This window comes from Phocoena phocoena, chromosome 16, assembly GCF_963924675.1.
Source record: "Phocoena phocoena chromosome 16, mPhoPho1.1, whole genome shotgun sequence".
NCBI classification, from domain to species: Eukaryota; Metazoa; Chordata; class Mammalia; order Artiodactyla; family Phocoenidae; genus Phocoena; species Phocoena phocoena.
In genome coordinates this window covers 64,085,286-64,111,905 of record NC_089234.1, presented here as the reverse complement: position 1 = coordinate 64,111,905, position 26,620 = coordinate 64,085,286, and the positions used below count along the sequence as shown (strand labels likewise).

Sequence of the window (26,620 nt, the reverse complement as noted above, 5' to 3'; positions counted from 1 at the left end):
ACTTTACCCTGTATACTAATTCCGTGAAACCCAGAGAAGGTAAATCCCACATTTGGAGCCAAGCTGGGGCCAGAAAGCAGATAGGCTGATCACCCTCCCACCCCCGTCAAAGGTCCTTCCAGAGCTGACACACGCCTTTCAGGATATGACAGCCTACACCACCCTACAAGGGATGGAGAGAGGGAGAAAAAGCAACCGGCTCAGGAGAGAAGCAAAGAGAAAAAAGGAGGCGAAGAGGAGTTGTCAGAATGGGGTGAGGAGGTTGAAGAGTTAACTGTGTCCTTTTGCGTCTACTGATAACCGTAACAAAGAGACCGACTACCTAGCGTATTTCAGGAAGCTGAGCCTTGGCCAGCTTCATTCCTGATCGCCTTTCAGGAACTAAGTTTTAACCCTTAGCGTAAATCCAGAAAAGACAAAGTAAGGCGAGCAAGGTGTGCACTTCAGGCAAAAGCGGAAACTCGCAGTGCGAACCAAAACTTGACCCAACCAGGCAGCAGTGATTTGACGACAGTTTGAAAGACAAGTTTGGCTGCAAGACTCGCCTGCCGCCGAGGGGTGGGGCCGCAGCAGCCCCGGCCGCGTTTCCTCCAGGCCCACACCGCCTCCGCCTGCCACGTGACCCGCCGTGTTGTGGTCCGGCCCGCGTGGGTGGCGGGAGCGGCGGGAGGGCGGGGGCGAAAAGGGGCGGGTCACGTGACGGGGTTTAAATCTCCCGCAGCCGGAGCCGCGGGGGCGCCAGTGCCGCGAGTCGAGCGGGAGGAGAGGAGGCGAGGGAGAAGGGCCAGAGAGGCAGTTGAAAGATGGCGGACGAGGCGGCGCTCGCCTTTCAGCCCGGCGGCTCCCCCTCGGCAGTGACGGCTGAGAGGGAGGCCCCGTCGCCTCCTGCCGGGGAGCCGCTCCGCAAGAGGCCGCGGAGAGACGGCCCCGGCGTCGGGCGGAGCCCGGGCGAGCCCGGCGGGGCGGCCCCCGAACGTGAGCTGCCGGCGGCGGCCGGCGGCTGCCCGGCGGCGGCGCTGCGGCGGGAGGCCCAGGCGGCGGCGGCCGGAGAAGGAGACAATGGGCCGGGCTTACAGGGCCTATCCCGGGAGGCGCCGCCGGCCGACGACTTCTACGACGACGACGACGACGAGGGCGAGGAGGAGGAAGAGGCGGCGGCGGCTATTGGGTACCGAGGTGCGCAGGGCGCGGGCGGGCCGGGACTGCGCATCCCCCCCCCCCTCCCGGGGCCCCTCCTGGGGTGGGGGAGTGTCGGGCGGGTTGGGGGCTCGGGGCTGGCTCTGCGGCGTCCCCCTCTTCACTAGGGCCCTTCTTAGCTGCGTGCCTCCGGGGCTGCGGGCCCGGCTGCCGGAGCGGCCCGAGGACTCACTCCCTCCCTCGCTCTCTCCCCTCCCTCCTCCCTCGGCCGGCGGCCCGCCCCAGTGGCCTCGCGCTTTGCGCAGCCGCGGGGCGAGCTAGCCTCGCAGCTGGTTTAAAAAAAAGTTTCTCTCCCCTCCTACTCTTTTAACGTATTGCTTTTGTTAAATGTCTTGCTTCTCCGCCCACCCCCACCCCCCACCCCCCGCACACTTAAACCTGAAACTTTTTGACTGTCCCTTGCACCAACCTTTTGCAGTTGCCTTTGCAAACTGACACCTGTGCAATTTGTGTGTGTGGTTTTTTTTTTTTTTTGGAGGGCCTTTATTTTTAAACTTGTTTTAAATTTTAAAGAGTGTAGTTGCTTCTAAAGACGTTACCCCTCTGTGGTGCAACTAATAGTGGGCATAGGAGAGTAATAGTAGTTTTAGAGTACTTTGAGTAGTATTTTTTCTCTAATCGTGTTCTTAGATTAAATATCTTCTTGTGTGTGTATATGTAACCCTGAAACACGAATTGCCATTTTTCTGGCATAGTAAAGCAGATGTGATAGTTGTATATGTCTTGTCATCCTTGAGTGTTTCAGAGTTTCTGTCCGGATAGATGTGCGTCTTTATTAATATTTGTATCAATAAATCCAGTCAGTGGGCCATTTGATCATATCAAAAGGCAACAACGTGTGCATTAGGGATTGGATTAGAGAAACAACCCCTGTTTTCAAGATACATAGTTAAATAAGGGAAATGAATAATGCAAAGGTATTTTTGTATGTTTAGTGTTATATGAGAGAAGTGCAAGTTGCCATGGTAATAGTTGCACGACTTTTTTGGGTAAATTTTTATTTGATAAGTTTTATGAACTATTATTTGTGATCGATAAATTCAGTCTAACTAGGTTACTACTTTTTGTGTTTTGATTAAGTAGACATAATTTCTTTCTAGATTTTGATGAACTGAAACTTAGATTCCGAGCAGAATCCCTAAAGATGAGGATATACTGTTCCTGTGAATGGTGCAGATTGATCCAGTAGGCATTCTTTACACAGGCAGTATGAATGTTAAGTGTTTTATTCATTGAAAATTGTTGCATCATAATTATAGATCTTTATAATTTTAGATGCAGATTGTTTCAGAAACCTTGAGTTACTTTTGGTTTCTTTTGCAGATAATCTTCTGTTTGGTGATGAAATCATCACCAACGGTTTCCATTCGTGTGAAAGTGATGAGGATGATAGAGCCTCACATGCAAGTTCTAGTGACTGGACTCCAAGACCACGGATAGGTATGGTCTCACAGTTTAAGAGCTATCTTTTTCAGTATTCTCTTTTTATGTCAACAAAAAATATATTTCTCTGTCCCCTTGTAGCCTGGTGATGAGGTTCTTAGGTGTTTGATGAGATTTAATATCATCCTGGTTTTAGGGAAAGTCTAGTGCTTTGTACTGTTTTTGTTTTAAAATAATCTCTGTATGTAACTTTTTTATTGCTGGTTTCCTGTACTAGAATATAAGTCCCGTGGGGGCAGGGATTTCTGACTGATTTGTAGACTGTTTTGTCAGTGCCTAGAAAAGTGCCTGGCACATAGTTTGTCCTCAGTAAATATTTATTAAGTATTTTGATGAAATGAGAAATATTTTGAAGTAGAGCACAGTATCAGATTTTTATACCAAGGTAGTAACATAACCATCTCAAAATGTTCTTTCTTTTAATGTGCTGGGTTTTTTCAAAAATGCCTTGACTGCTTAAACATAGTAATGATTAGTTCATTTTTAGTGTTTATATTTACTGTATTTTTGGTTTTCTCAAGCTAGGAAACTGATCTAAGAAATTTCAGGGTAAAGAATTAAAGTTCAGAACATCAGCATTGTATATGTATCATTTTGGGAGACTGGTTAAGATTAACTTGAAGATTATTACTGGAAAAATTTTAAAGATAGTAAAGTATAGATTTCCTTTTCTTTTTTCTTTATGTCTTTAATGGTAAATAGTATGGGCTTTCGGGACTGGTAAGATCTTTCCTGTGTTGATTTGTAGAACGCTTTTGTACATATTTCTGTCATGTTTATGTTGTATTCTAGATTTTAACCATAGAAATTTAATTCTAGTAGTTAATTAGTTTGACTCTTAAAATACATACTTGGTATTTTATAGCTCTAGGGGCAGGCTCAACTCCTGATCTCTCCCTAATAATCTCTTTGGGATATAGCGTTAGATTTTAAGATGCTGTGAATGAAACACCTTTATAGTGCATTTTTTTTACTCTGCAAAACAGTGTTAAGCATTGCTAATTTCTTACTTCAAAAAATAAATGAGATTTTCAGTTACTTGGAAGTGGATCTGATCTAGTTCTTTTCCCTCTTGATATAGGTCCATATAGTTTTGTTCAGCAACATCTCATGATTGGCACAGATCCTCGAACGATTCTTAAAGATTTACTACCAGAAACAATTCCTCCACCTGAATTGGATGATATGACACTGTGGCAGATTGTCATTAATATCCTTTCAGAACCACCAAAAAGGAAAAAAAGAAAAGATATTAATACAATTGAAGATGCTGTGAAATTACTGCAAGAGTGCAAAAAAATAATAGTTCTAACTGGAGCTGGGGTATGTAAGATGTATAAAACACTAGTATGGGAGGTGGTATATGTTTTTTCTTAAGCCTTGCCCAATTCAGAAACATTTTTCTGGTGTAGAATTTATCCTTATATGATGATGGGCATTTGTGTTTGGAAACTGCTAAAAAGTGAGTGCAGGAGCAATTACTAAATTGGTTCAGTTTTTTAAAAACCTCTTGATAACCTTAAAAAAGATTCAGGTCTGTTTACTGGCACAGTAGGTAAGTGGAATTAAGGCAAGATTTTTACCTACATTATACCACAACTTCTAAAGAGATGCAGGGAATTTTGCTTGCTTTAAAGTGTGTCAGGGTCTGATATAGAAATTGGTTATTTGTTTGACCTTCATGGGGAAACAGGGAGCCTAATATGTGTTGGCAAGTAATGCAGTGTTGGAAAGGTAACAGATTCCTACCTCTCCTACATTTTAAATTAAGGTGATGTGATTGTAGTGGGTTGAGATTTTTCATTTGTTCCACTTTAGGTCTCAAGTAACTAGTTAGTTAGGCTATTTCATATTGTGTGTTGAATGCAGAATATGTTACATGGTAGCGACCAGGACAGCTGTTGGAGAAAAATCAGTCCTGCTTTCTAACCTTTTGGTTAAGGGAGGGTGTTATTTAATCTTAAATGATCATGAAGAATAGTTGCACTTTGCTCCCCAATGTGATTTAGGCAAGTTTGTTTTGCTCTCAGGCTAAAGTGGAGTAAATGCTGACAAAATTGTGAAACAAAAGGATAACTTCTGAAGTCCCTATTAGTAATGTCAAGGTTTATTTGTAGAAAAAGCATAGTGTTTAAATCTATTCTTAAAAATTGAAATATTGTACAACATAGTTTTTTAAGGAAAATAAAGAAATTTAGCGTTCTTGAAGTAGTAGCACTCTAACCCAGAAGAGGGATTTCTTTGGAAATAGTTCACTGTGATAGAAATTCTTGCCTGCTTTCTAGTTAAAATAATTTGGAATGGTTTACTTCGTTCTCAATCAAGTTGGAATTGTTTTAATTTGTTGGTTAAATGCTTATAAAGCTTTAAAGTTAGCCTGACTTAAAATTCTTTACCCCATTATGAAAGGAATATGTGATGGATTTAATTATACTGGTTTTCTGAGTGTTTTATTTCTATTAGAAGTTAAAGTAGGGCATTATCTCCATTCCCCAAAAGAAGTTTCAAACTAAAAATATTTTTCAGCTCTTCCCTAATTGTGTGATAAGAGGACTAATAATTATTAAGGTAGCAGTAGAAGATTTAATTGTACAAATTATGCCATGCGTATTTCAGGTTTCTGTTTCTTGTGGAATACCTGACTTCAGGTCAAGAGATGGTATTTATGCTCGCCTTGCAGTAGACTTTCCAGACCTTCCAGATCCTCAAGCAATGTTTGACATTGAATATTTCAGAAAAGATCCAAGACCATTCTTCAAGTTTGCAAAGGTACTACAAACTCTTCTAGTTGTTTCTTTGACCTTCTCTCATGAGAAATTGTTTTGAATGGCAGTCTAGTAAATTGACTATTAGTACTGTGGTGGAGTAAAATCATTGAAATAGTCATTTTAGTCAGAATTCCCTTCTTCCCAGAAGGGACTGTCATTTGCTTTTCTTCGTTTTAGGATTGAGCTTATTTTCAAAGAAGAGGCTATTGCATATTTTTCAAATTTGCACTTCAGTAATGGCCTTTACATTGTCCAGGCTTTTTTAGAGGTTAGTAGATCATATAAAAGTAACATCAGTGTTTTGATTTTGAATATTTTTTATGAATCATAAAGATTATAACATCTGCCTTTGGTATGTTTTTTTTTGTGTACGCGGGCCTCTCACTGTTGTGGCCTCTCCCGTTGCGGAGCACAGGCTCCGGACGCACAGGCTCAGCGGCCATGGCTCACGGGCCCAGCTGCTCTGTGGCATGTGGGATCTTCCCGGACCGGGGCACGAATCCGTGTCCCGAACCCGTGTCCCCTGCATCGGCAGGTGGACTCTCAACCACTGCGCCACCAGGGAAGCCCTGGTATGTTTTATAGTAGCTAGGTTTTAACACACGAGGATGTGCCTGAGAAATTTGTGATTAGAGGTGGAGAAGAATCTTAGATTGCATTTGAGTCAAGGTTGATCTGTTATGCTCTAGCGTCTTTAGTGCTCCTCTGTTCAGTTCAGAAGCCATTTGCCACGTGGGGCTGTTGAATGCATAAGTGTTCTGAGGTGTTATGTAAGTGTGGAAGACATACCAGATTTTGGAAACCTAGTATAGAAAACATGCAAAATATAAATTCTGTTCTATTATATATATAAATAATGATTATGTGTGTAAATAATAATACTTTGATATTGGGTTATAAATGAAGAAGATTTCACATTGTTAATGTGGTTACTAGAAAATTTGAATTGTGTATATGATTCATATTATGTTTTTATTTGGCAGCTCTGCTCTGGAGTTTAAAGTTTGATGTTACAGTCTTCCCTTGGTATCTGAGGGGGATTAGTTCCAGGATCCCTCAGATACCAAAATCTGAGGATGCTCAAGTCCCTTATATAAAATGGCATAGTATTTGCACATAATCTATGCACATCCTCCCTGTATACTTTTTTTTTTAATTTTTATTTTAGTTTTGGCTGCATCTGGTCTTAGTTGCTGGATCTTCGTTGAGGTTTGAGGGGCTTCTCTAATTGAGGACCGCGGCTCAGTTGCCCTGCGGCATGTGGAGTCTTAGTTCCCTGACCAGGGATTGAATGTCCCCTGCATTGGAAGGTGGATTCTTAACCACTGGACCACCAGGGAAGTTCCCTCCCTGTATACTTTAAATCACCTCTAGATTACTTATAATACCTAGTATAGGCATACCTTGTTTTATTTTGCTTCACTTTATTGCCTTTCACATATTCTGTGGGCCTTTTTTGTTTTTACAAATTTGAGGGATTGTGATCAAGTGAGTCTGTCTGTAGGTGCCATTTTTCCAATAGCATTTGCTCACTTTGTGTCTCTGTACCACATTTTGGTCATTCACAGTATTTCAGACTTTTTCATTATTTGTTACTGTGATCTGGGATCAGTGATCTTCGTTACTGCTGAGGACTTAGATGATGATTAGCATTTTTTAGCAATAAAGTATTTTTAATTAAGATATGTACTTTTTTTGAGACATAATGCTATTGCATACTTAATAGATTACCATATAGTATAAAAATAACTTTATATGTACAGGGAAACCAAAAAATTCATTTGACTGACTTTACTGGGATAATTCACTTTATTGCTTTGGTCTGGAACCAAACTCACGATGTCTCAGAGGTATGCTTACATGATGTTAATAGTCTCTGGTGCAGCAAATACAAGTCTTGGCTTTTGGAACTTTCTGGTATTCTTTTTCTCTGAATATTTTCAGTCTACAGTTGGTTGAATCCAAGGATGTGGAACCTGCAAATATGGAGGGATAACTATGCATTATACCATACCCAAGAAATTTTATCTTTTTTATTTAAAAAAAAAAGATTTATTTATTTGGGTGTGCCGGGTCTGTAGTTGCTGTGCGCGGGATCTTGTAGTTGCGGCATGCAGGGTCTGGTTTCCTGACCAGGGATCGAACCCACGTCCCCTGCATTGGGAGCGTGGAGTCTTTAGCCTTTGGACCACCCGGGAAGTCCCAAGAAATTTTACTTTAGAAGTCTTTTTCTCTATAGTTTAGCTTTATGGAAAGAAACTGTAAAATTGTTGTTGCTAAACTTTAGTATATTTGAAAGGGTCTTTTGTATTACTGGTTATTATTTAATGAGCATAGAAGTGAAGTGGACCTGAATTTCCATTAAGGGATAACCTCAGCTACTTTCAAATCATGTGGTCTATTTACATACCTATAAGAAGAGCTCTGCCAATTCAGAATACATGGTACTAGCTTAGATTGATGGACTGTCTAAAGAAATAATTTTTTTGTGTGCAAGTGTGCTTATAAATGGGAATTAGAGTAAAATGGGGAAATTATATTAGATTTTCTTGGATATGATTTACTTGCTAGAACTGAAAACTAAATTTGAAAATTTTGTAGGCTACTAAGAAATTTGCATCTTTCCAGTAATCAACTTGAAACTTACAAAAAATTTGGAACTTCATGTATCAGCAGTGATGATGGCCATCTATATCTAGCCTTTAGAACAGACAGCTGGTTCACACTAAATTGAACAAATAATGTAGAGTATCTCTTTTCCTTTGTTACAAGAATATGAATTCATGAAGATTCACTGTTTTTAACATACTGGTGCTAGGGGTTCTACTGCATGACTTTGAACACCAATGAAATGTCACTTAGTTACTGGTTTCTTGAATTGGACCTAGGACACTGGCTCTAGTTATCAGAAATTAACAATTTTTTTTTTTCTGGCCGCGCTGCATGACATGTGGGATCTTAGTTCCCAGACCAGGGATTGAACCGGTGCCTCCTGCAGTCTTTAAGAAAGGCATCAAGTAACTAGAATTTACTTTGATCTTGCATCTGATTATAAGAGCTTGATTCACTAGTGCATTTATGTAATGCTCACAAGGTTTTTGTTGTAAATTCTTTGTTCTGAGAGGAAACAAAAAACATGCTCAAACTAACTTTTCAGCTTTTTCCCCATTACTTCAGTATATACTAAATTGCCTGACACTTGGGGAAAATGTGGTAACTGAGAATACAAATAGCAAGGTGAGAAAGATTGTAACCTTAGTTGTCTAAGGTATATAATGGGTATTCAGTTTTAGCTTAAACTGGTTTTGACATGTAAGAATCTATAAAAGCAATTAAGAATTATTCTTACAAAGACAAACTATAAAAATACACATAATAGAAATCTAGACAGTGCCTAAGAGAAAATAAAATATCTGAATTGGAGTAAAAATGGCACAGTGTTGATGTGTTACAGTGTACAGATTTCATAGTACCTAGGAGAAGAAAAAGTTGGAGGGGCAGCATGTTTCACTTCTCTATAAACGTTTAAGTTATGGTAGGAGCTAAATAAATAATCTTTATAACTACCACTCATATAGGATTGTTGTACTTCAATTCTTACATTAGGAACTGCCAAAAGGAAAGTACCTAGTTGGTGAAATAGCACTTAAAATAAATAGTAATAGGTAAGAGAGACTGAGTTAATTTTGGTCTAAAAATGAATAGGAAAAAGCTGAAGGACAAATAAGTAAGGACAAAGAATAAAGGATAGTATTTAAAAATGAAGGATGGGGAGAGTATGTAAATATTGTAATATTTTACTGGATTCCAAAAAGAATACATGAGTAAAATAGTCATAACCTAAAGTTTTCTTCCAGTGTCTGTACTAAGGAGAAAGTTAATTAAAAGATGGTAACTTTGCTAGTTATGAGAGAAAATGAATTTTTTTAATTGAAGTATAGTTGATTTACAATGTTGTGTTAGTTTCAGGTGTACAGCACAGTGATTCAGTTATACATATATATGTATCTATTCTTTGAATTCTTCCCCTTATAGGTTATTATAAAATATTGAGTATAGTTTCCTGTGCTATACAGTAGGTCCTCATTGGTTATCTATTTTATATATAGGAGTGTGTATATGTTAATCCCAAACTCCTGATTTATCCCCCCTCCCCTTTCCCCTTTGGTAACCATAAGTATTTTTCTATGTCTGTGGGTCTATTTCTGTTTTGTAAATAAGTTCATTTGTATCTCTTTTTTTAAAAAAATATAAGTGGTATATTTGTCATTGTCTGGCTTACTTCACTTAGCATGATAATCTCTAGGTCCATCTATGTTGCCGCAAATGGCATTATTTCATTCTTTTTTATGGCTGTGTAATATTCCACTGTACATATTTACCACATCTTTATCCAGTCATCTGTTGATGGACATTTAGGTTGCTTCCATGTTTTGGCTGTTGTAAGTAGTGCTGCAATGAACATTGGGGTTGCATGTATCTTTTTGAAGTATAGGTTTCTCTGGATAAATGCCCAGTAGTGGGATTGCAGGATCATATGGTAGCTCTATTTTTAGTTTTTTAAGGAACCTCCATAATGTTCTCCATAGTGGCTGTACCAATTTACATTCCCACCAATAGTGTAGGAGGGTTCCTTTTGAGAGAAAATAAATTTAATAGAAAGCCATGAAAACAGGAAATATTGTGAATTTAGGCATTTTGGAAGGAAAGTTTCTACAGATGTATCAAGCCATTGATTGTATATAACTGAGAAGAAGCAGATTTCATCTAGACTGGAAACTCAAAAGTAACGGAGAGGTGTGTGAAAGAGGTAACTGGTTCATTAGAGCAGTTTCTCAACCTGTTGACTCTGGGATGGATAATTCTTTGCTGTGAGTAGCAGTTCTGTGCACTGTAGGATATTTAGCAGCAACCAATGGCCTCCTCCCTTTAAATGCCATTAGCCCCCCACCCCAGTCTTAACAATCAAAAATGTGTCAAGATGTTGCCAAATGTCTCTTGCAAAATTGCTCCCTGTTTGAGCACCAGCATGTTAAGTGCCCCTAGCTTTAGTACCGCTTTGAATTCTTCTACACAAGAACAATTAAGGCCAACATTAAAGCTATATATTCTTGTTCTGAACTGTTGTCCTCTTGCATAATAAGGGTTTAAATTGATAATGAGGTTGTGGTCATGGTCCTGAGGAGTCTAAATTCACTGGTACTGATAAAAATGAGTGGTTTAAGAGTCAGTGAAGGTGAAACTGAGGTTGTATAAAAGAACTTTTTTTTTTTAAAGGACTGTGTTCAGAGTGTGTAGTTGCTCGCCCATATTGAGTACAGTGAATGTTCTTTCCCTTAAAGTGATAAAATTCAAGAAAAAGTAGAGGGAGAAATATGAACTTCCAAAAACGTATATTCAATAAATTGTCACTTTATTGATAATGTGCAGATATACCAGATTATGTAGTTATAAAGCTAAGAAATCTCAAAACCAGCTCATTACTTAAAAATCAAAAAAAGCACACACCCCCACCCCCAAAAAAGGCCACAGTCCCATTCACTTGAAGACAGTATGTTAATACTGACTTGTGTAGGTGGATTACATATAAGTGTAGAGTATTATATTTGGGTGTATATTATAAAAATGGGGTCTTTTACCTACTGCTTTGGATTTGTAGTATTTCTGTTTAATAAACTTTCAGATGCTTGAATACTTGATAACGGTCATAGTGTTCATCAAGTGGTCTGCTGTAACTAGTGTTCCTTTTGGATGTTTCCTGCTTTCTGTTATTAAAAAGGTATTGCTCTGATTGTCCTTTCTGGTATGTTTATAATGTTCTTAGGATAAATTTCTGAAAGCAAAACTGCTAAGGGTCCTGATTTGTTTTACCTTATTGCTGCCTGGAAAGCAGGCAGCAATATATACTCCCATCAGAAGTGTAGAAGTGTACAAGAAAACTGATTTAGCATGCCCATGCCCTCTCCCCCACAATAAAAGCCTCCCGTGATACGTTATTAGTATTAAAGTATTTTTTAGAAAGTGTGTGTGTGTCTGTGTGTTGGTGTGTATGTTGTGTATATGGTTTTAAGAAGAAATTCAAACAGTACACAACAAATGATAGTTGGCCTCTCCCTTCAGTCTTCCCTACCCCTAATCTCTTTCTCAAAGGTTACCATGGTAAAATGTTTCATTGGGTTTCCTTCTAGGAAAAAAAAAAAAATGAGTAAACCTGTTTGTGTGTGTGTAGGGGGGAGAAGTATTGTAAGTTTCTAATAACACTTTAAAAATGATTACCAACAGAATCACATACCCTTTTCTCTACAGTGCTTTTTTCCCATTTAATATCCGTGGAAGTAGTTTCATGGCGGCACTTAGATATACCTCATTTTAAAGAAAAGGCTGCATAGTACTGTTTGATAGTTGTACCCCAATATATATAATCAGTCTCCTGTTAGTGGATATCTAGAGTTGTTTTTAAGGCAGTTAAAACTATCAGTGTAATAAATTAAAAATTAGCATGTTCTCATTAGTGTTCAGTTTTTACTAGTGTAGATGACTGCTTCTTACTACTTGCCATGTGTATATCTTTGAGTTGCCTGTCTGTTCTTAGATTTTTTTTTTTTTTTCTTTTCCACTGAGATGCTTTTCTTTCTCATACTGATTTGTGAGAACATGCGTTTTTTTGGTTGCCACCTGCAGCTTGTGTATCTTAGTTCCCTGACCAGGGATTGATCCCAGGGCATGGCAGTGAAAGCACCAAGTCCTTAACCACAGGACTGCCAGGGAATTCCCGAGAACATGTGTGGGTTTTTTTTGTTTTTGTTTTTTTATTTATTTGGTTGCGCTTGGTCTTAGTTGCCGCAGGCGGGCTCCTCAGTTGTGGCTCACCAGCTCCTTAGTTGTGGCATGTGAACTTTTAGCTGCAGCATGCATGTGGGCCCTGACCAGGGATCAAACTAGGGCCCCCTGCATTTGGAGCACAGAGTCTTAACCACCAGCCAGCCACCAGGGGAGTCCCCAAGAACATGTATTCTTGAAGAGTGTTTTTACATTAGAGGGTGATTGGAATTCCAGGCTCCACTAATCCCGTGAAGGATGTGCAATGTGAAATATACTTACTAGATTAGTTTTAGTGGACTGATTTGCAATACCTAATAGAAATGGTATTTAGCCTAAAAGAAAAATAGGAAACATGAGGTTGAGGGATCAGAAATTGCGTAGTGGATAAGAGCTGCACTTTGGCATCAAAACTGGGTTTGAATGATACTTCTGCTACTTGCTAGCTCTTGTGACTTTTGGCGTTACTTCTGTGCTTTGGTTTTTTCATCTGCAAGATGGGGGATACATGTCTACAGGAGGGTCAGCAGACCTTTTTCTGTAAAGGGCCAGGTAGTAAATGTAACCTGCTTTGTGGACCACATGGGAACTCTGTCATACTGTGTTCTTTTCCTTTACAGTCCTTGAAAATGTAAAAACCCAGTCCTCAGCCCATTCTACAGCATTATTATAAAGTGCTGCTGTTATGCCTGTTACTTACATTAAGTAGTAATGAATGCTTGACTAATTGAAGTTCTCTTGTGTTAGATTAGTACAGGGGCCGGCAAATTACAGCCTCAGTCCAAATGTGGCCCGCTGCCTTTTTTTTGTACAGCTTTGAACTAAAATTTTTAAATGGATGGGGAAAAGAATCAAAAGAATAATACTTCACATCATATGAACATTATATGAAATTCTAATATCAGTGATTGTAAATAAAGTTCCACTGGAACACAGCTATGCTCATTCATTGGCCTATTGCCTGTGGCTGCAGATATACTACAATAGAAGACTTGAGTGGCTGCCACATAGACCGTAAGGACAGAGACTGAATGGCCCGCAAAGCCTTAAATACTTGCCAACTGGTGTCCCAGTGTGGAAAAAGTTTGCTGAAGCTTGAGTTCCTTGGGGAAGTCACATGTTTAACAGGAAAAAAAGTAGTTAAATTGGTCAGGTGACTTAACTTTATTTTGCAAGTATTGAATAGGTAAGATTTTTAGTAGTCTATGGTTTAGTGGAATGAATGAAACAAGACCAGGGATTATGAGGAGCTTCCTTACCAGGATCAATTAGTTTCACTTATTTTTTGACAGCATGGAGAATGTAAATTCTAGTTTCTTAACAGCTCTACCTACTTACTACCTAGCAAATAGTGGCATCTCAAACTTTGATGAGTCCTTTTAGTTTTGAGGGGCTGCAGTTAACACCCCTGCTTTTGACTGGAATCTCATTCATATTGCTAGAAATTTTAAGAAGCAAGCAAGCAAGCAGAGAGCATCTCTGGAGAAAAACCATTATTTCTACATGAAAGCTTACTGGGGCAGATAGTTCTAAGCTTTAGTTTTGGTCACATTGGTTGCCTATGGCCAATTACTGGATTGTTCGCATGTTTCTGGACACTGCTGTGAAAGCAGCCTGTCATTTTAATAGTATTTGAGCCTTTGGTCCCAGCTGTGCTTCCACTCTATTCTAAATGGATCTCTGTGGCAATAATAATGGTCCAGCCCGCATGATTGGTTCCTTAATGGGCCTTAAGGAGGTTGAGATTTGGGATGGCCTGTCTTGCTTAGAACTAAAGTGTCACAGTTTCAACATGAAGAATTAATCTATATTTTATCTGAAAGTTGTATCTCCAGTCAATTAGTTTTTAGCAAACTTTCCTTGTTAAGTAAGATCCTGATTTAGGAGTAATTCTATTAAAAAGTCCTTTCAGAGTAATTTTTTTCCCATTATTTCAGATTATATCCCTTAGTTTGAACACAGTATTAAATCTAATGATCCAGACATGGTCCACTACATATTTGAAAGAAAAGAGACAAAGTTAAGTTTCAAATCATCATAAAATGTAGGCTTATAAGATGAAACAAACCCTTCATAAATTATTCCCAACTACAGGAATTGATTGGTAAATTTAAGGACTAAATTTCCCTGAACTGATACGACATGAAGGGAAACTAGAGTGTAGAGCTGAATCTAGTGTCCCACAGGTTTTTGTTCTTCTTACCCTTTTTTTTTTTTTTTTTTTTTTTTTTTTGGCGGTACGCCGGCCTCTCACTGTTGTGGCCTCTCCCGCTGCGGAGCACAGGCTCCGGACGCGCAGGCTCAGGGGCCATGGCTCACGGGCCCAGCTGCTCTACGGCACGTGGGATCCTCCCGGACTGAGGCACGAACCCGTGTCCCCTGCATCGGCAGGCAGACTCTCAACCACTGTGCCACCAGGGAAGCCCACCCTCCCCCTTTTGAAAAGGGTGGGGATAAGGCACACAAAAGTTCATTCCGGGAGGATGGAGTCCTGGTACTCTGCCCAACCTTGTTCTGGAGGTAGTCAGCCATTTGTTCTTGTGCTGCTTTTGGCGTGCTATTAGCACTTTCCTTACTACTTTAGATCCTATTTTATCTGTTGCCTAGAATATTATAATATTTGTTAAAATACTCTTTAACAACTGTTTCCAGAGGGGAGGTTTGCAAGGTGCTGGTGTTTAATCCTCTAAATGTATTAGAACAAAGCAACCTGGGAAGAAAACAGTGATTAATAGAGAGCACAACCTAATGGTCCAAAACATAATGTGGCTTTCAGTTTTCTAAAACATTAGCTTTAATAAACTCTTCACTTGTTACTTCTTTCTATATGCATTGTCTTTCTTAAATTGCAAAGTTCATGAACTTTATGATAAAAATTTGAATGAGGCAGAATTCTTGGGTTTTCAGCAGCATATGGACATGGATGTGATAGTCTTTATAATGAGATTTGCGTATTATTTTTACTTAAAAGGTATCCCAGTAGTTTTTTCTAAACTTGAAATATTAAGTAGTTTAGAAGTAGTCATCTAGAATCTTAACTGTCAGACTTTTTTGTATAATGTCAGAAGTGAAGTCCCCTACCCCCATCCCCATTTTATAGATTGTTTGTATCCTTCCTGACTTGATGTTTAAATTAATGTATCTGTATACTTTGCATATACTTCCCGTTTTTGCTTAATAACAAAACAAAAACAAAGCTACACAGTGGTGACTAGCTTGATTTTTTTTTTTTCACATATGTCATGGGCCATCTTCCAGGTCAGTGTCTCGAGACCTCCCTCATTCATTTTAATGGCTGCATACTCCACTATAACTGATGTACCCTATTTGTCAGACCAGTCCTCTGTTGATGGACATAAGGTTGTATCTTGTTTTTTTGCTAGCATTGTAATAGGTTAGAGGCTGTAATGAATGGTAAGGAAGTAGGCAGAACTACTACTTCAAAGAAAAAAGAGAAGAAACTTCCTTTGCCATAGTCACTTACTAAATGAAGTTTAATGAAAACACTGTCAAAAGTTGAGAGGACCAAAATTGATACTTTTTCTCTGATCTTTTTGCCATGTGTATATCTGAATTCTTTGTTTTTAAAGAAGAAACAGCATTGAAGCATTATTTGGGGGGAAAAACACACACACAAAATCCAGCAACTCAGCATTCATGAGCAACTCTATACTATACCAGTATGTGCCTGTGCAGTGGAAGGAAAACAATTTTGGTAAGGAATTAAAACTTCAGCTTTAAACTTCCAACAGGTTGATATTTATAATAAATGATGAATCAAAAAATTTTTTAATATTATGTTGACAGTGCCTTTTTTAGTTTTAAAAAAGAAGTCACCATATCTTTGATATCTTTAATTTCAATTTAAACTTTTTCCCTTTTTCCTTACAAAAAAAATCATTTGCAGCCAACAAAAATTAAGATATATATTAAGGTATGTATTTCTTCTGACTTTTATTAAAATATCAATTAGCATTTATAAGAGATGTTTGTGGGTCGACTTTATCCTTTTCAAGAGGCCATGTTCACTAATTGCTGAGTTTTACACATATGACAGCAACAATCCTTTCGTAAGTGTGTGTGGCATCCATCTAGATGCTTTGAGATGCTCATGTATTTTTTAATTATCATTGGTGGTTTTGTTTTTTTGTTGTTGTTAAACCTGTGACATTTGTTAACACTTACATAATCTTTTTTCTGCTTTTTGCGTTATCTAGGAAATATATCCTGGACAATTCCAACCATCTCTTTGTCACAAATTCATAGCCTTGTCAGATAAGGAAGGAAAACTACTTCGCAACTATACTCAGAACATAGATACACTGGAACAGGTTGCAGGAATCCAAAGGATAATTCAGTGTCATGGTTAGTAAACTTCAGGATTGCTTTTTCTGTTACATATTAGTTAGTTTTGTAGGAAAAGTTAGGATTAGAAAAAAGGCTGCCATCCAGGAATGGAGATTAAGCCTTATTGTTCAATCATGTTATCTGATCAATTGTAGATAAATGAAGGAAAGTAGATTGCAAAAATATGAAACCAGAAATATTGGCCTTGACACTTAATTGTACAAAATGTCAGATATTAATGTGCTTTTGGATTTCAAAAGATGCAGCAATTATGTAACATTAAATTCTTTTAAATAACCTTTTTTGATTACAAAAGTAATATTAGCTATGGATGAAAAAAAGATGGCATCTTTAGGAAACCAAAGGAACTGCTGAGTAGTTCAGATGTAGGCTTCAGAAATTTGAAGACTAAATCTAAAACAAGTATGAACAGACCATTTTCTTATGTATCTAAACTGTTTTTGAAACACAGCTGTTAAGCTAAGGTAATACAGTTGTAACCTTCCAAGTCTGCAGTTTTAGTCCTGGAGGAGTTGGTATATTTTATTAAAAGAGTAGCTTTAGGAAGCATCATTATATCAGCATCTCTCTCACGGAGTCTCTTAAAAATTTTAAAGTCACTAGCTTTTCTGTTGTCAAGCTTACATTATAACCGTTATTGAAGAAATGGAAAAATTTCTTTAATAAAGCATATATTTGTTGGTTGTTTTTAGGTTCCTTTGCAACAGCATCTTGCCTGATTTGTAAATACAAAGTTGACTGTGAAGCTGTACGAGGAGATATTTTTAATCAGGTAATTTATCACCCATATCTTAGGAACTGTGCATGTCTCTGATCTGTTTCTTTTACCTCAGTCCTTTTTCTCTGGAAGTATTTATGTGGTACAGAAACATCCAGGAAAACAAATATTAGTTACCATTGGGAATTCCAGAGAAATACACAAAAACCTTAAGTTAAAACCATTGCTACATAATCTCTTGATTGATGAAGTTGACTACCTAATATATAAGCCTAAAATAAAAACCCAGATCATTAAGTGTGGTGTTACTTAACATTAGTTTTTCTCCTTACTCTCCCTTTTTAAAAGTGCCTGTCAGATTCATTTTGTAAAAAATATTTCATGTACGCTCATTTATCAAAAAATACAGGAAAATATGGCAGAGAATAAAAACCATCCAGAAATAAATTCTGTATGCTTAGTTGCATATATAATCATATAATTATGAGAAGATAGCATATTAAAATGGAATCGTATTTTACAGACTTTAATTTTTTAAAAGTTAAGTCTCATCTGTGTACATATATACACATGCTGCTTTTTCCTCTTAATATATAATGGACTCTTGAATATCAAATGTAGGTCTATACAGATATAATAGCAGCATACACAGATAATAGCACAATTGTATTTCATTGTATGTTAATAAACTTAACGGGTCATTGATAGTTGATGTTTAGGTTTAATCCAGTTTTCCCTATTTACCCACAGCTTTTCTGTTTTCTTTGATAATTTTGAAATGATTTCTTGGGAAGTGTGGAAATGTTGACTCTAACTCGGGCTTGCCCTTCTCTTTCCCACCTCAACTAAAATCTGGAACATGCAGGTGGTTCCTCGATGTCCTAGGTGCCCAGCTGATGAACCACTTGCTATCATGAAACCAGAGATTGTCTTTTTTGGTGAAAATTTACCAGAACAGTTTCATAGAGCCATGAAGTATGACAAAGATGAAGTTGATCTTCTCATTGTTATTGGGTCTTCCCTGAAAGTAAGACCAGTAGCACTAATTCCGAGTAAGTGGGTGATGATTTTTTTTAGAGAACCATTTCTGTATATTTTGCCATGGGTTGTGGGTCTGTAGAGTAGACCCCAATGATATTATTGTTTTTTGTTCAAGAGTGGTGAAGAGCCGGACTTTTTTTTTTTTTTTTTGGCTGCGTTGGGTCTTCGTTGCTGCACGTGGGCTTTCTCTAGTTGCGGTGAGCAGGGGCTACTCTTCATTGCTGTGCGCGGGCTTCTCATTGTGGTGGCTTCTCTTGTTGCGGAGCACTGGCTCTAGGAGCACAGGCTCAGTAGTTGTGGCTTGTGGGCTCTAGAACACGGGCTTAGTTGCTCCACGGCACGTGGTATCTTCCCAGACCAGGGCTCGAACCCATGTCCCCTGCATTGGCAGGCGGATTCTTAACCACTGTGCCACCAGGTAAGCCCCCAAGCTTTAATTTTTTTAGGTGACAATATTCTTGCTCAGGAAGATTGGTTAATCTGACATTTCAGTGGGGCAAGAGGGCTTTCAAAACAGAAGTAATAACAAGGGGAAACAGTTCAACTTAAACTTTTCAGTGGAATGTGCTTTAATGTGGCAGGAGTTAGCATGAGCTAATTTTACATATACTGAGGAAACATTAAAAATAATCTGTATTTTTAGTCTTAATTTGAGTAGTTAATCTTTCAAATGTAATTGATTTTTGGTCCAGTAAGTTCAGATGTATAGCTTGATAGATGTGTAACGTACTCATGTAAAATAGAATTTTGGGGCTCACAATGATTGGTTTGTTTTTGTAAGAATAACAGTCATGCCTTGTCAATCATTGTATGTGGATCAGCTCTACCCACAAGGGTGTTCATGTGTATAAAAATGCTCAAAAATAATTTAAGTCCCTATTATTCTCAGGAATATTTCTTTAATCCATGCTCCCATACTACCTTTTTTCTCCCTCTAATGAGCAAGCAAGGGGGAGGAAGATAGAGGTACTAATTTAGTAGCATCATTTGTGCCATAAAAGTGAGGGAAGGAGGAGAGGAGAGTATATCAAACCCTTAACTGGAGAATTAAAATTGGACCCCCATACCAGCAAACAGATAGAGCAAACTGCTGGAAGAAACAGAGTTAAACTCTCCAATTCTGCATCTTTTTCCTAGCCCACATGTAGTGGCTTTAGCAGTTTAACTCAGCCTTCCTCAAGTAGCTGTGAAATTCTGTTAAAGTAGATTATAGGACAATTTGTAACAAAAAAAAAGAAAATTTAATGTATAATTTGCATGTTATTTTTTTCTATTTAAATGTGAGGCAGAGAACTTCTTCCAAGTTTCCTGTGGGGTAGTAAAACGTGTTGGTGATAGGCAAAGGTACTTCTAAAAAAATGTAAGACATTGGTACATAATAGTGGAGAACAGACTGGTATGAATTTGCACATATCAGAAGCCATTTTAGTAGAATAACTATTACCTATACTGTGCCAAGAACTCTTCTCTGCATATTAACTCAGTGCTCACTGCAGGCTTGTGGAGAAGTACTGTTATTACCCCATTATACAGACAAGGAAATAGAATAAAAAGTGAGGCGATTACCCAGAGGTAACCAGGTGACAGGAGCAGAACCTGAAATTTTGCTGCCTATCTGTTTACTTGATAGTTTGATGGTATGTAATAGCTTGGTTGAATACTAGAGTTGGGTGTCTTCTTTGGTATTGGGAGCATATTAGATTTTTTTTTTTTTGGCCATGCCTCAGGTCTTGCAGGATCTTGGTTCCCTGACCAGGGATAGAACCCTGGCCGTGGCAATGAAAGCGCAGAGTCCTAACCACTGGACTGCCAGGGAATTGTTAGATTTTTACATAGTGCATTTCTTTTGGTTTTATTAGTGTACCTCCTTTCCTTTCTCTAATTCTTACTTTTTTCACCCTATTCTTAGGTTCCATACCCCATGAAGTGCCTCAGATATTAATTAATAGGGAACCTTTGCCTCACCTGCATTTTGATGTAGAGCTTCTTGGAGACTGTGATGTCATTATTAATGAATTGTGTCACAGGTTAGGTGGTGAATACGCCAAACTTTGCTGCAACCCTGTAAAGCTTTCAGAAATTACTGAAAAACCTCCACGAACACAAAAAGAATTGGCTCACTTGTCAGAGTTGCCACCCACACCCCTCAATATTTCAGAAGGCTCAAGTTCACCAGAAGGAACCTCACCAGCAGATTCTTCAGTGATTGTCACTCTTTTAGACCAAGAAACAAAGAGTAATGTTGATGATCCAGATGCGTCTGAATCAAAAAACTGTGTTGAAGAAAAATTACAGGAAGTACAGACTTCTGCTAGGAGCGTTGAACAGTTGGAGAGTCCGGATTTGAAGAATGTTGCCTCCAGTACTGGGGAGAAAAATGAAAGAACTTCAGTTGCTGAAACAGTGAGAAAATGCTGGCCAGCTAGACTCGCAAAGGAGCAGATTAGTAAACGGCTTGATGGTAAGAAAGGCTGTTGAAACATTTTGAAGGTTATAATTATTCTAAAGAAATATTTGTAAGAAGTGAGCCATTTTGGCAGGCTAGTTAGGGGAATTTTATGCGGCTAAATGTAATAGTTGATTGTGTTTAGAGAAACTGTAATGTTGAGATTTTAAGCCAGAAAAAGATAAAACAGTATCTTCCATAATATGGGGGAAAAGTGGTGTGAAAGCATGCTCTGTACCTTGTGTTTCTCTAGGGAATGAGAAGGTAAGCATTTAATTGGGAAATACTGAGTGCTCTGCCGTTTTCTGGTGAGAGCTTTAGCTAGTAGAAATGATTGAGATTTGGGTACTTACTGTGGGGCAGTAGTGACTTCACATTTTCTGATTTTAGTATCCTGAGGCAGGAACTATTACTACTCTGGTACAGGTGGGAAACCGAGGACCATAGAGGTTAAGTACCCCAGGCAAGGTAATGACTAGGGTGTGGAAGAACCAGGTGGATTCTGGGTTCTCTTAACCATTAGGTCGTGTTGTTTCAGATCTAGAAAACAGCTGGTTCTTCACCACTGAGTATCAGAAATACCATCTACCCTGTTTTGACACAGGGGAAGTCTTTTTAAAAAAATAATTAATTTTGGCTGCATTGGGTCTTTGTTGATGTGCACAGGCTTTCTCTAGTTGCGGCGAGCGGGCTTCTCATTGCGGTGGCTTCTCTTGTTGTGGAGCACGGGCTCTAGGCGCATGGGCTTCAGTAGTTGCAGCACTAGGGCTCAGTAGTTGTGGCGCACGGGCTTAGTTGCTCTGCAGCATGTGGGATCTTCACAGACCAGGGCTCAAAGCCGTGTCCCCTGCATTGGCAGGCGGATTCTTAACCTCTATCCATAAGTATTAACATAAGTGAAATCACTTTCTACTTTTTGAAACCACTTATGACCAAGTATTATTAATCAAACAGAAACTTGTGCTCTTAGATGCGACAACTTTGTATAGCTTAAAACATTAAGTCCCATTCCACTTATTATACGTGGTGAAAACTGACAAATTTGAGACAAATGTATTAAGTGTTGTAATCATTTGCTCTAAATAAATTTTAGTTCAGTTGAATAAGCCTTTGGGCATTTTCCATACAGCAAGTTCTGGAGACACTGATCAAGCTACTGATATTTGTATATATAATTACAAAAATAGGTGAATGAGAAAAAAATAGGTGATATTTTAAAAGGTTTATGCTACTTGGAGGGCACTAGGTTATTGAAGGCTTTCTAAAAAACCTGACTTCGGTCTTGAACTGTAATTAGGGAAAGTCTACGGGGGGGAAGCTAGAAAGAGCATAGAAGAATACTTACGCTTTCAAATGTGGCAAGTGTCAGAAGTAGAGAAATTACTGTTGATTTAGTCAGGTAAGATAAGTCTGTATCATACACAAAGTCTCCCTACGCACTGGCAGCATTCTCTGGCTGTCTTTTTGACAGATGGGTCAAACATACAAAACTCTGCCCCAGGAAATTGGTATCATACCTTGGTTTTATTCTACCAATTTAGACCTTTAAAGGTACAGGCTTTGGAATTAGACTGAGTTGTCAGATCTACTTCTCTCTCATAGCATTTGAAAAGATAACGGATGTAAAGAGTGTAAAACTTAACATTTTTAGTGGTTAAAACCAAACAACAGCTGGACTTTACTCATTTTAGTTTGCCACTGTTTGTTGTGAGGTCGAGGCAGAAAGGGAGGAATTGGAGCATATAGGAAGTCGAGAATGAAAAGGAGGAAGTTGGAGCATATAGGAAGTAAAATGTAAATGTCTTGAGGGTTGCCAAGAGGGCAGAAACAGACAGGTATAGGGTATGTCCACTGAGAAATAGATGATTCCGTTCTTCAGGGGAGGCCAGAGCAGAAAGAATTTTTTTTTTTAATATATTTATGTTTTTGGCTGCTCTGCACGGCATGCAGGATCTTAGTTCCCCCAGCAGGGATAGAACCCAGGCCCCCTGCATTGAGAGCAGTCTTAATTTAACCACTGGACTGCCAGGGAAGTCCCTGAAGTGTTCTTTTTGTAAACATGGCCTAACCTATAGAAAGGGCAGGAGAGCCACGGGCTGCGACCCTTTAACAGACTGAGGGGATGTGATTCAAAGGACATGGCCCTAATTAGAAGCACCAGGTGGGGTTTTCTTTCTCCAGTCACTGAAACACAATGGAATAAGTGGTTTCCATGCTACAGCACATAATAGGTGAGAACTGGGTCATGATGGGGTATAAAAAAGCTTGAAAGTCATTTTGAAGAGAAACGTTTGGTAGATGTTATGTCACTCCAGATAAACTATGCAGTTAGGCTTTTGTGAGTCAGTCTGGGATATGGTGCAATAAATATAACGGTGTGATAACAGACTTAAGTCAGAAGGTACTTGGTGCTTGTGAATATAAGGGTATAAAACATTTCATCATTAATGTTTAAGGTTCCTACCCATTCACTTACATCAAAATGTAAACAAAAGCAGGGAATACTTCTTACCATTGGAGGTCAAATCTTATACTGCGAATGCTAATTTGGGAGGGAGTTGGGAAAGAAAGCTTAAAAGGCCAGTGCTAGATCAGTGCTTTTCACACTTTAACGTGATAGGACTCTTGTAAAAATAGATTCAGAGGGTGGGTGGTGGTGGGCTGGATACTTCATTTCATTTCATCAAATCTGTTCAAAGGGAGTTTCATTGAACGTGGCTGTCTACATTTTTTTCATACTTGCCTCATAGGGTTGTGAAAATTATTTCATATCCAGATGAGGAAATTGAGGCACAGAGAAAACTCCCAATTTACAAAGTTGATGAGTGGCAGAACTAAGATTTTCATGCAGGACTGAGTCTATAGCTTGTGTTTGAGAAACTACAGTAATAGCCTCTAGTAATGATACTCAGGTAAAAGGCTAAAAGCTACACTTTATTCCAGACAGCCCACTCAGACCAAGTCTTAGAAAACTGGAAATAACCCACTTCTCTCTTATTACTGTGTTTCAGGTAATCAATATCTGTTTTTACCACCAAACCGTTATATTTTCCATGGTGCTGAGGTATATTCAGACTCTGAAGATGATGTCTTATCCTCTAGTTCTTGTGGCAGTAACAGTGATAGTGGAACATGCCAGAGTCCAAGTTTAGAAGAACCTATGGAGGATGAAAGTGAGATTGAAGAATTTTACAATGGTTTGGAAGATGATGCTGATGTTAATGAGAGAGCCGGAGGAACTGGATTTGGAGCTGATGGAGGTGATCAAGAGGCAGTTAATGAAGCTACATCTATGAAACAGGAAGCAACATGCATTAACTATCCATCGAACAAATCATAATGTAATATTTGTCCAGGTACAGGAATTGTTCCACCAGCATTAGGATCTTGAGCATGTCAAATTGAATGTTTACTTGTGAACTCAGTAGAGCAAGGACACCAGAAAGGTATATTATTTATAGACTGGTAAAAGTTTTTTTCCCCCATGGGTAATTTTTAACTTACTTATTTCTGTGCTTATACACTCAAACACTAACTCTTTTTTTAAAACAGAAAGGTACCTAAGTATCTTTAATCAGCTGTTGGACAAGACTTTCTTTTAAAGGTTCATTTGTATGATACATCCATATGTATATATAATTTTGTTTTTGCCTAGTGAGGTTCAACATTTTAAAATTTTCAAAAAGCCATTGGAATGTTAAATTAATGTAAAGGGAACAGCTAATCTAGACCAAAGAATGGTATTTTCACACTTTTCTTTGTAACACTGAATGGTTTGAAATCCTCATTCTCTGTTCCGCTAAACTTTTGATTCTTTATAGCACAATTACCTATTTTCAAACACTGGCATTTTCCAGAACTTGTGGCAGCTAACTTTTAAAAATATCTCATGACATGCAATCTGAGTAGAAGGAAGTCAACAATATGTGGGAGAGCACTCAGTTGTCTTTGCTTTTTAAAGTGAGACTTGGTGCTAACAGTTTCAGGAATATGGTATTTGTTCAAATGAAGATGGCTTTTGTACTTCCTGTGGCCATATAGTAATCGTCTATATTGGCTTATAAAACTAACCTAAAAAACAAATAAATGCTTTGGAAATGTTTCAATTGCTTTAGAAACAATAGTGCCTGCCTGGGTCCCCTTAGTTTCGAGAATATTTGCCATCGTTATTTAAATATACCTATCAATCTCCATAGGTATTAAACTGCCAAGATGTGAATCTGCAAAGCCTTTATGAATCAATAATAATGGTACTTCAACTGGCGGGGAGAGTGTAGTATTTTGGACTGTTACCTCTCCCCCCACCCCCCATAAATGAGAGCAGCAGACCCCCTGATTACAGTTTCAAAGCCAGTAAGTACATGTTTCCTGTTGGGAGGATTTGGTGTGTAATAAACACCAAACAACTAGCCTAGTACTATGGAGATGAGCGTGGTGTAACTTGTAATAGCAGAATAGTTAATTAAACTAGTTCTTATAACGTATTTAAAAGCTTAGCCTGCCTTAAAACTAGAGATCAACTTTTTCAGCTGCAGAAGCTTCTAGCCTTTAAAAAACAGTTCATACTTTATAAAATTGCACAGTAAGAATTTATTTTGCAGACCTTTCCCCCAATATTGCTTTCAAATAAAGTATTCCTGTGTTGCTTTAGTATTTATTACAGTTTAACAAAAAGGGTTTGAAATATAGCTGTTCTTTAAGCATAAAGTACCCAGCTAGGACCGTTACTTCCAGAGAAAAGAATTTTATTGAATGGCCATTTCCCTACCTGAAAGATGTCTCAATCTGAATTTGACTACACTAAAGAATGCAGTATATTTAGTTTGCCATTTGCATGATCTGTGTTTGTGCTATAGATAATATTTTAAATTGAAAAATTTGTTTTAACTTATTTTTACAGTGAAGACTGTTTTCAGCTCTTTTTATATTGTACATAGTCTTTTATGTAATCTACTGGCATATGTTTTGTAGACTGTTTAATGACTGGATATCTTCCTCCAACTTTTGAAATACAAAACCAGTGTTTTATACTTGTACACTGTTTTAAAGTCTATTAAAATTGTCATTTGACTTTTTTCTGTTTAAGGTATAAAATTTTGCAGCTTTTGTACAGCTTTGAGGGCTATATATTAGATGCTTTCTTCTCATACTACATTTCTTCATTTAATTTATATCTATCAGTCTCACCAGAACAGTACTTTGGCAATGAATGTTCTGGTTGTAGCAACTGGTGCATCACCAAACGTTTCAAAACTAATATTTCAACCATTCTAGGCCAGGAGCCTCAGGCCCTGCCTTTTCCCCTCCTTTAACCCTGCCTAAGAATAACTAACTTGACGTATGAAGATTTGACAAAGGACCAGCACTTTGAACTCATGTGCTGTAATCCTGTGTCCAAACACAAGGAGTGGACAAAAAATGACTCTAGACCATATTTGGTATGAACTTTCCTACTATTCAAGAGGGCAGGAACACGCCCCTTACAAAGAGGTAATGAATAAATCTTGACTGGCAGGTTCCTGCTCTCAGGTCGCTTACCTTCCTCCCCAGCAGACTTTTGAAGTAAATGTAAAAACAAGAAAACCCCTCTGCCCCTGTGTATTCTTGTTTGCACTAGAAAAATTACCTGTAAAACCCCATCCACAGATGTTATAAAAAATAAGAAACAGTGACATCATTCCATATATGCACAAAATGGAAAAAGAAGTCAGGTAGTTCACACCTTAAAAAGGAGGGTACGTGGTCGTTTTAAGTAATCAAGTACCTGGCAAGACCTGATTTAATTAAAGCCATGTATTCAATGCTGTTTCCACTTCCCTT

The 26,620-nt window shown here is 38.4% G+C and overlaps 1 protein-coding gene across 2 annotated transcripts; it reads left to right on the top strand.

The window, feature by feature from the left end:
* The first annotated feature begins 770 nt into the window (after window positions 1-770).
* Window positions 771-25,871, top strand: SIRT1 (sirtuin 1). Of its 2 annotated transcripts, XM_065893796.1 has the most exons (9): window positions 771-1,176; window positions 2,521-2,637; window positions 3,722-3,963; window positions 5,257-5,409; window positions 16,445-16,592; window positions 17,288-17,367; window positions 18,179-18,365; window positions 20,264-20,815; window positions 23,812-25,871. In XM_065893796.1, exons 1-9 carry the CDS (start codon window positions 804-806, stop codon window positions 24,138-24,140), a joined length of 2,181 nt encoding a protein of 726 aa, XP_065749868.1. In that variant the 5' UTR covers window positions 771-803; the 3' UTR covers window positions 24,141-25,871. The 2 variants fall into 2 exon arrangements, with proteins under 2 accessions (XP_065749868.1, XP_065749870.1); XM_065893798.1 differs by lacking the exons at window positions 771-1,176; window positions 2,521-2,637; window positions 3,722-3,963; window positions 5,257-5,409 and adding an exon at window positions 15,910-15,942 and having other exon boundaries at window positions 23,812-24,140.
* Window positions 25,872-26,620: the final 749 nt, after the last annotated feature.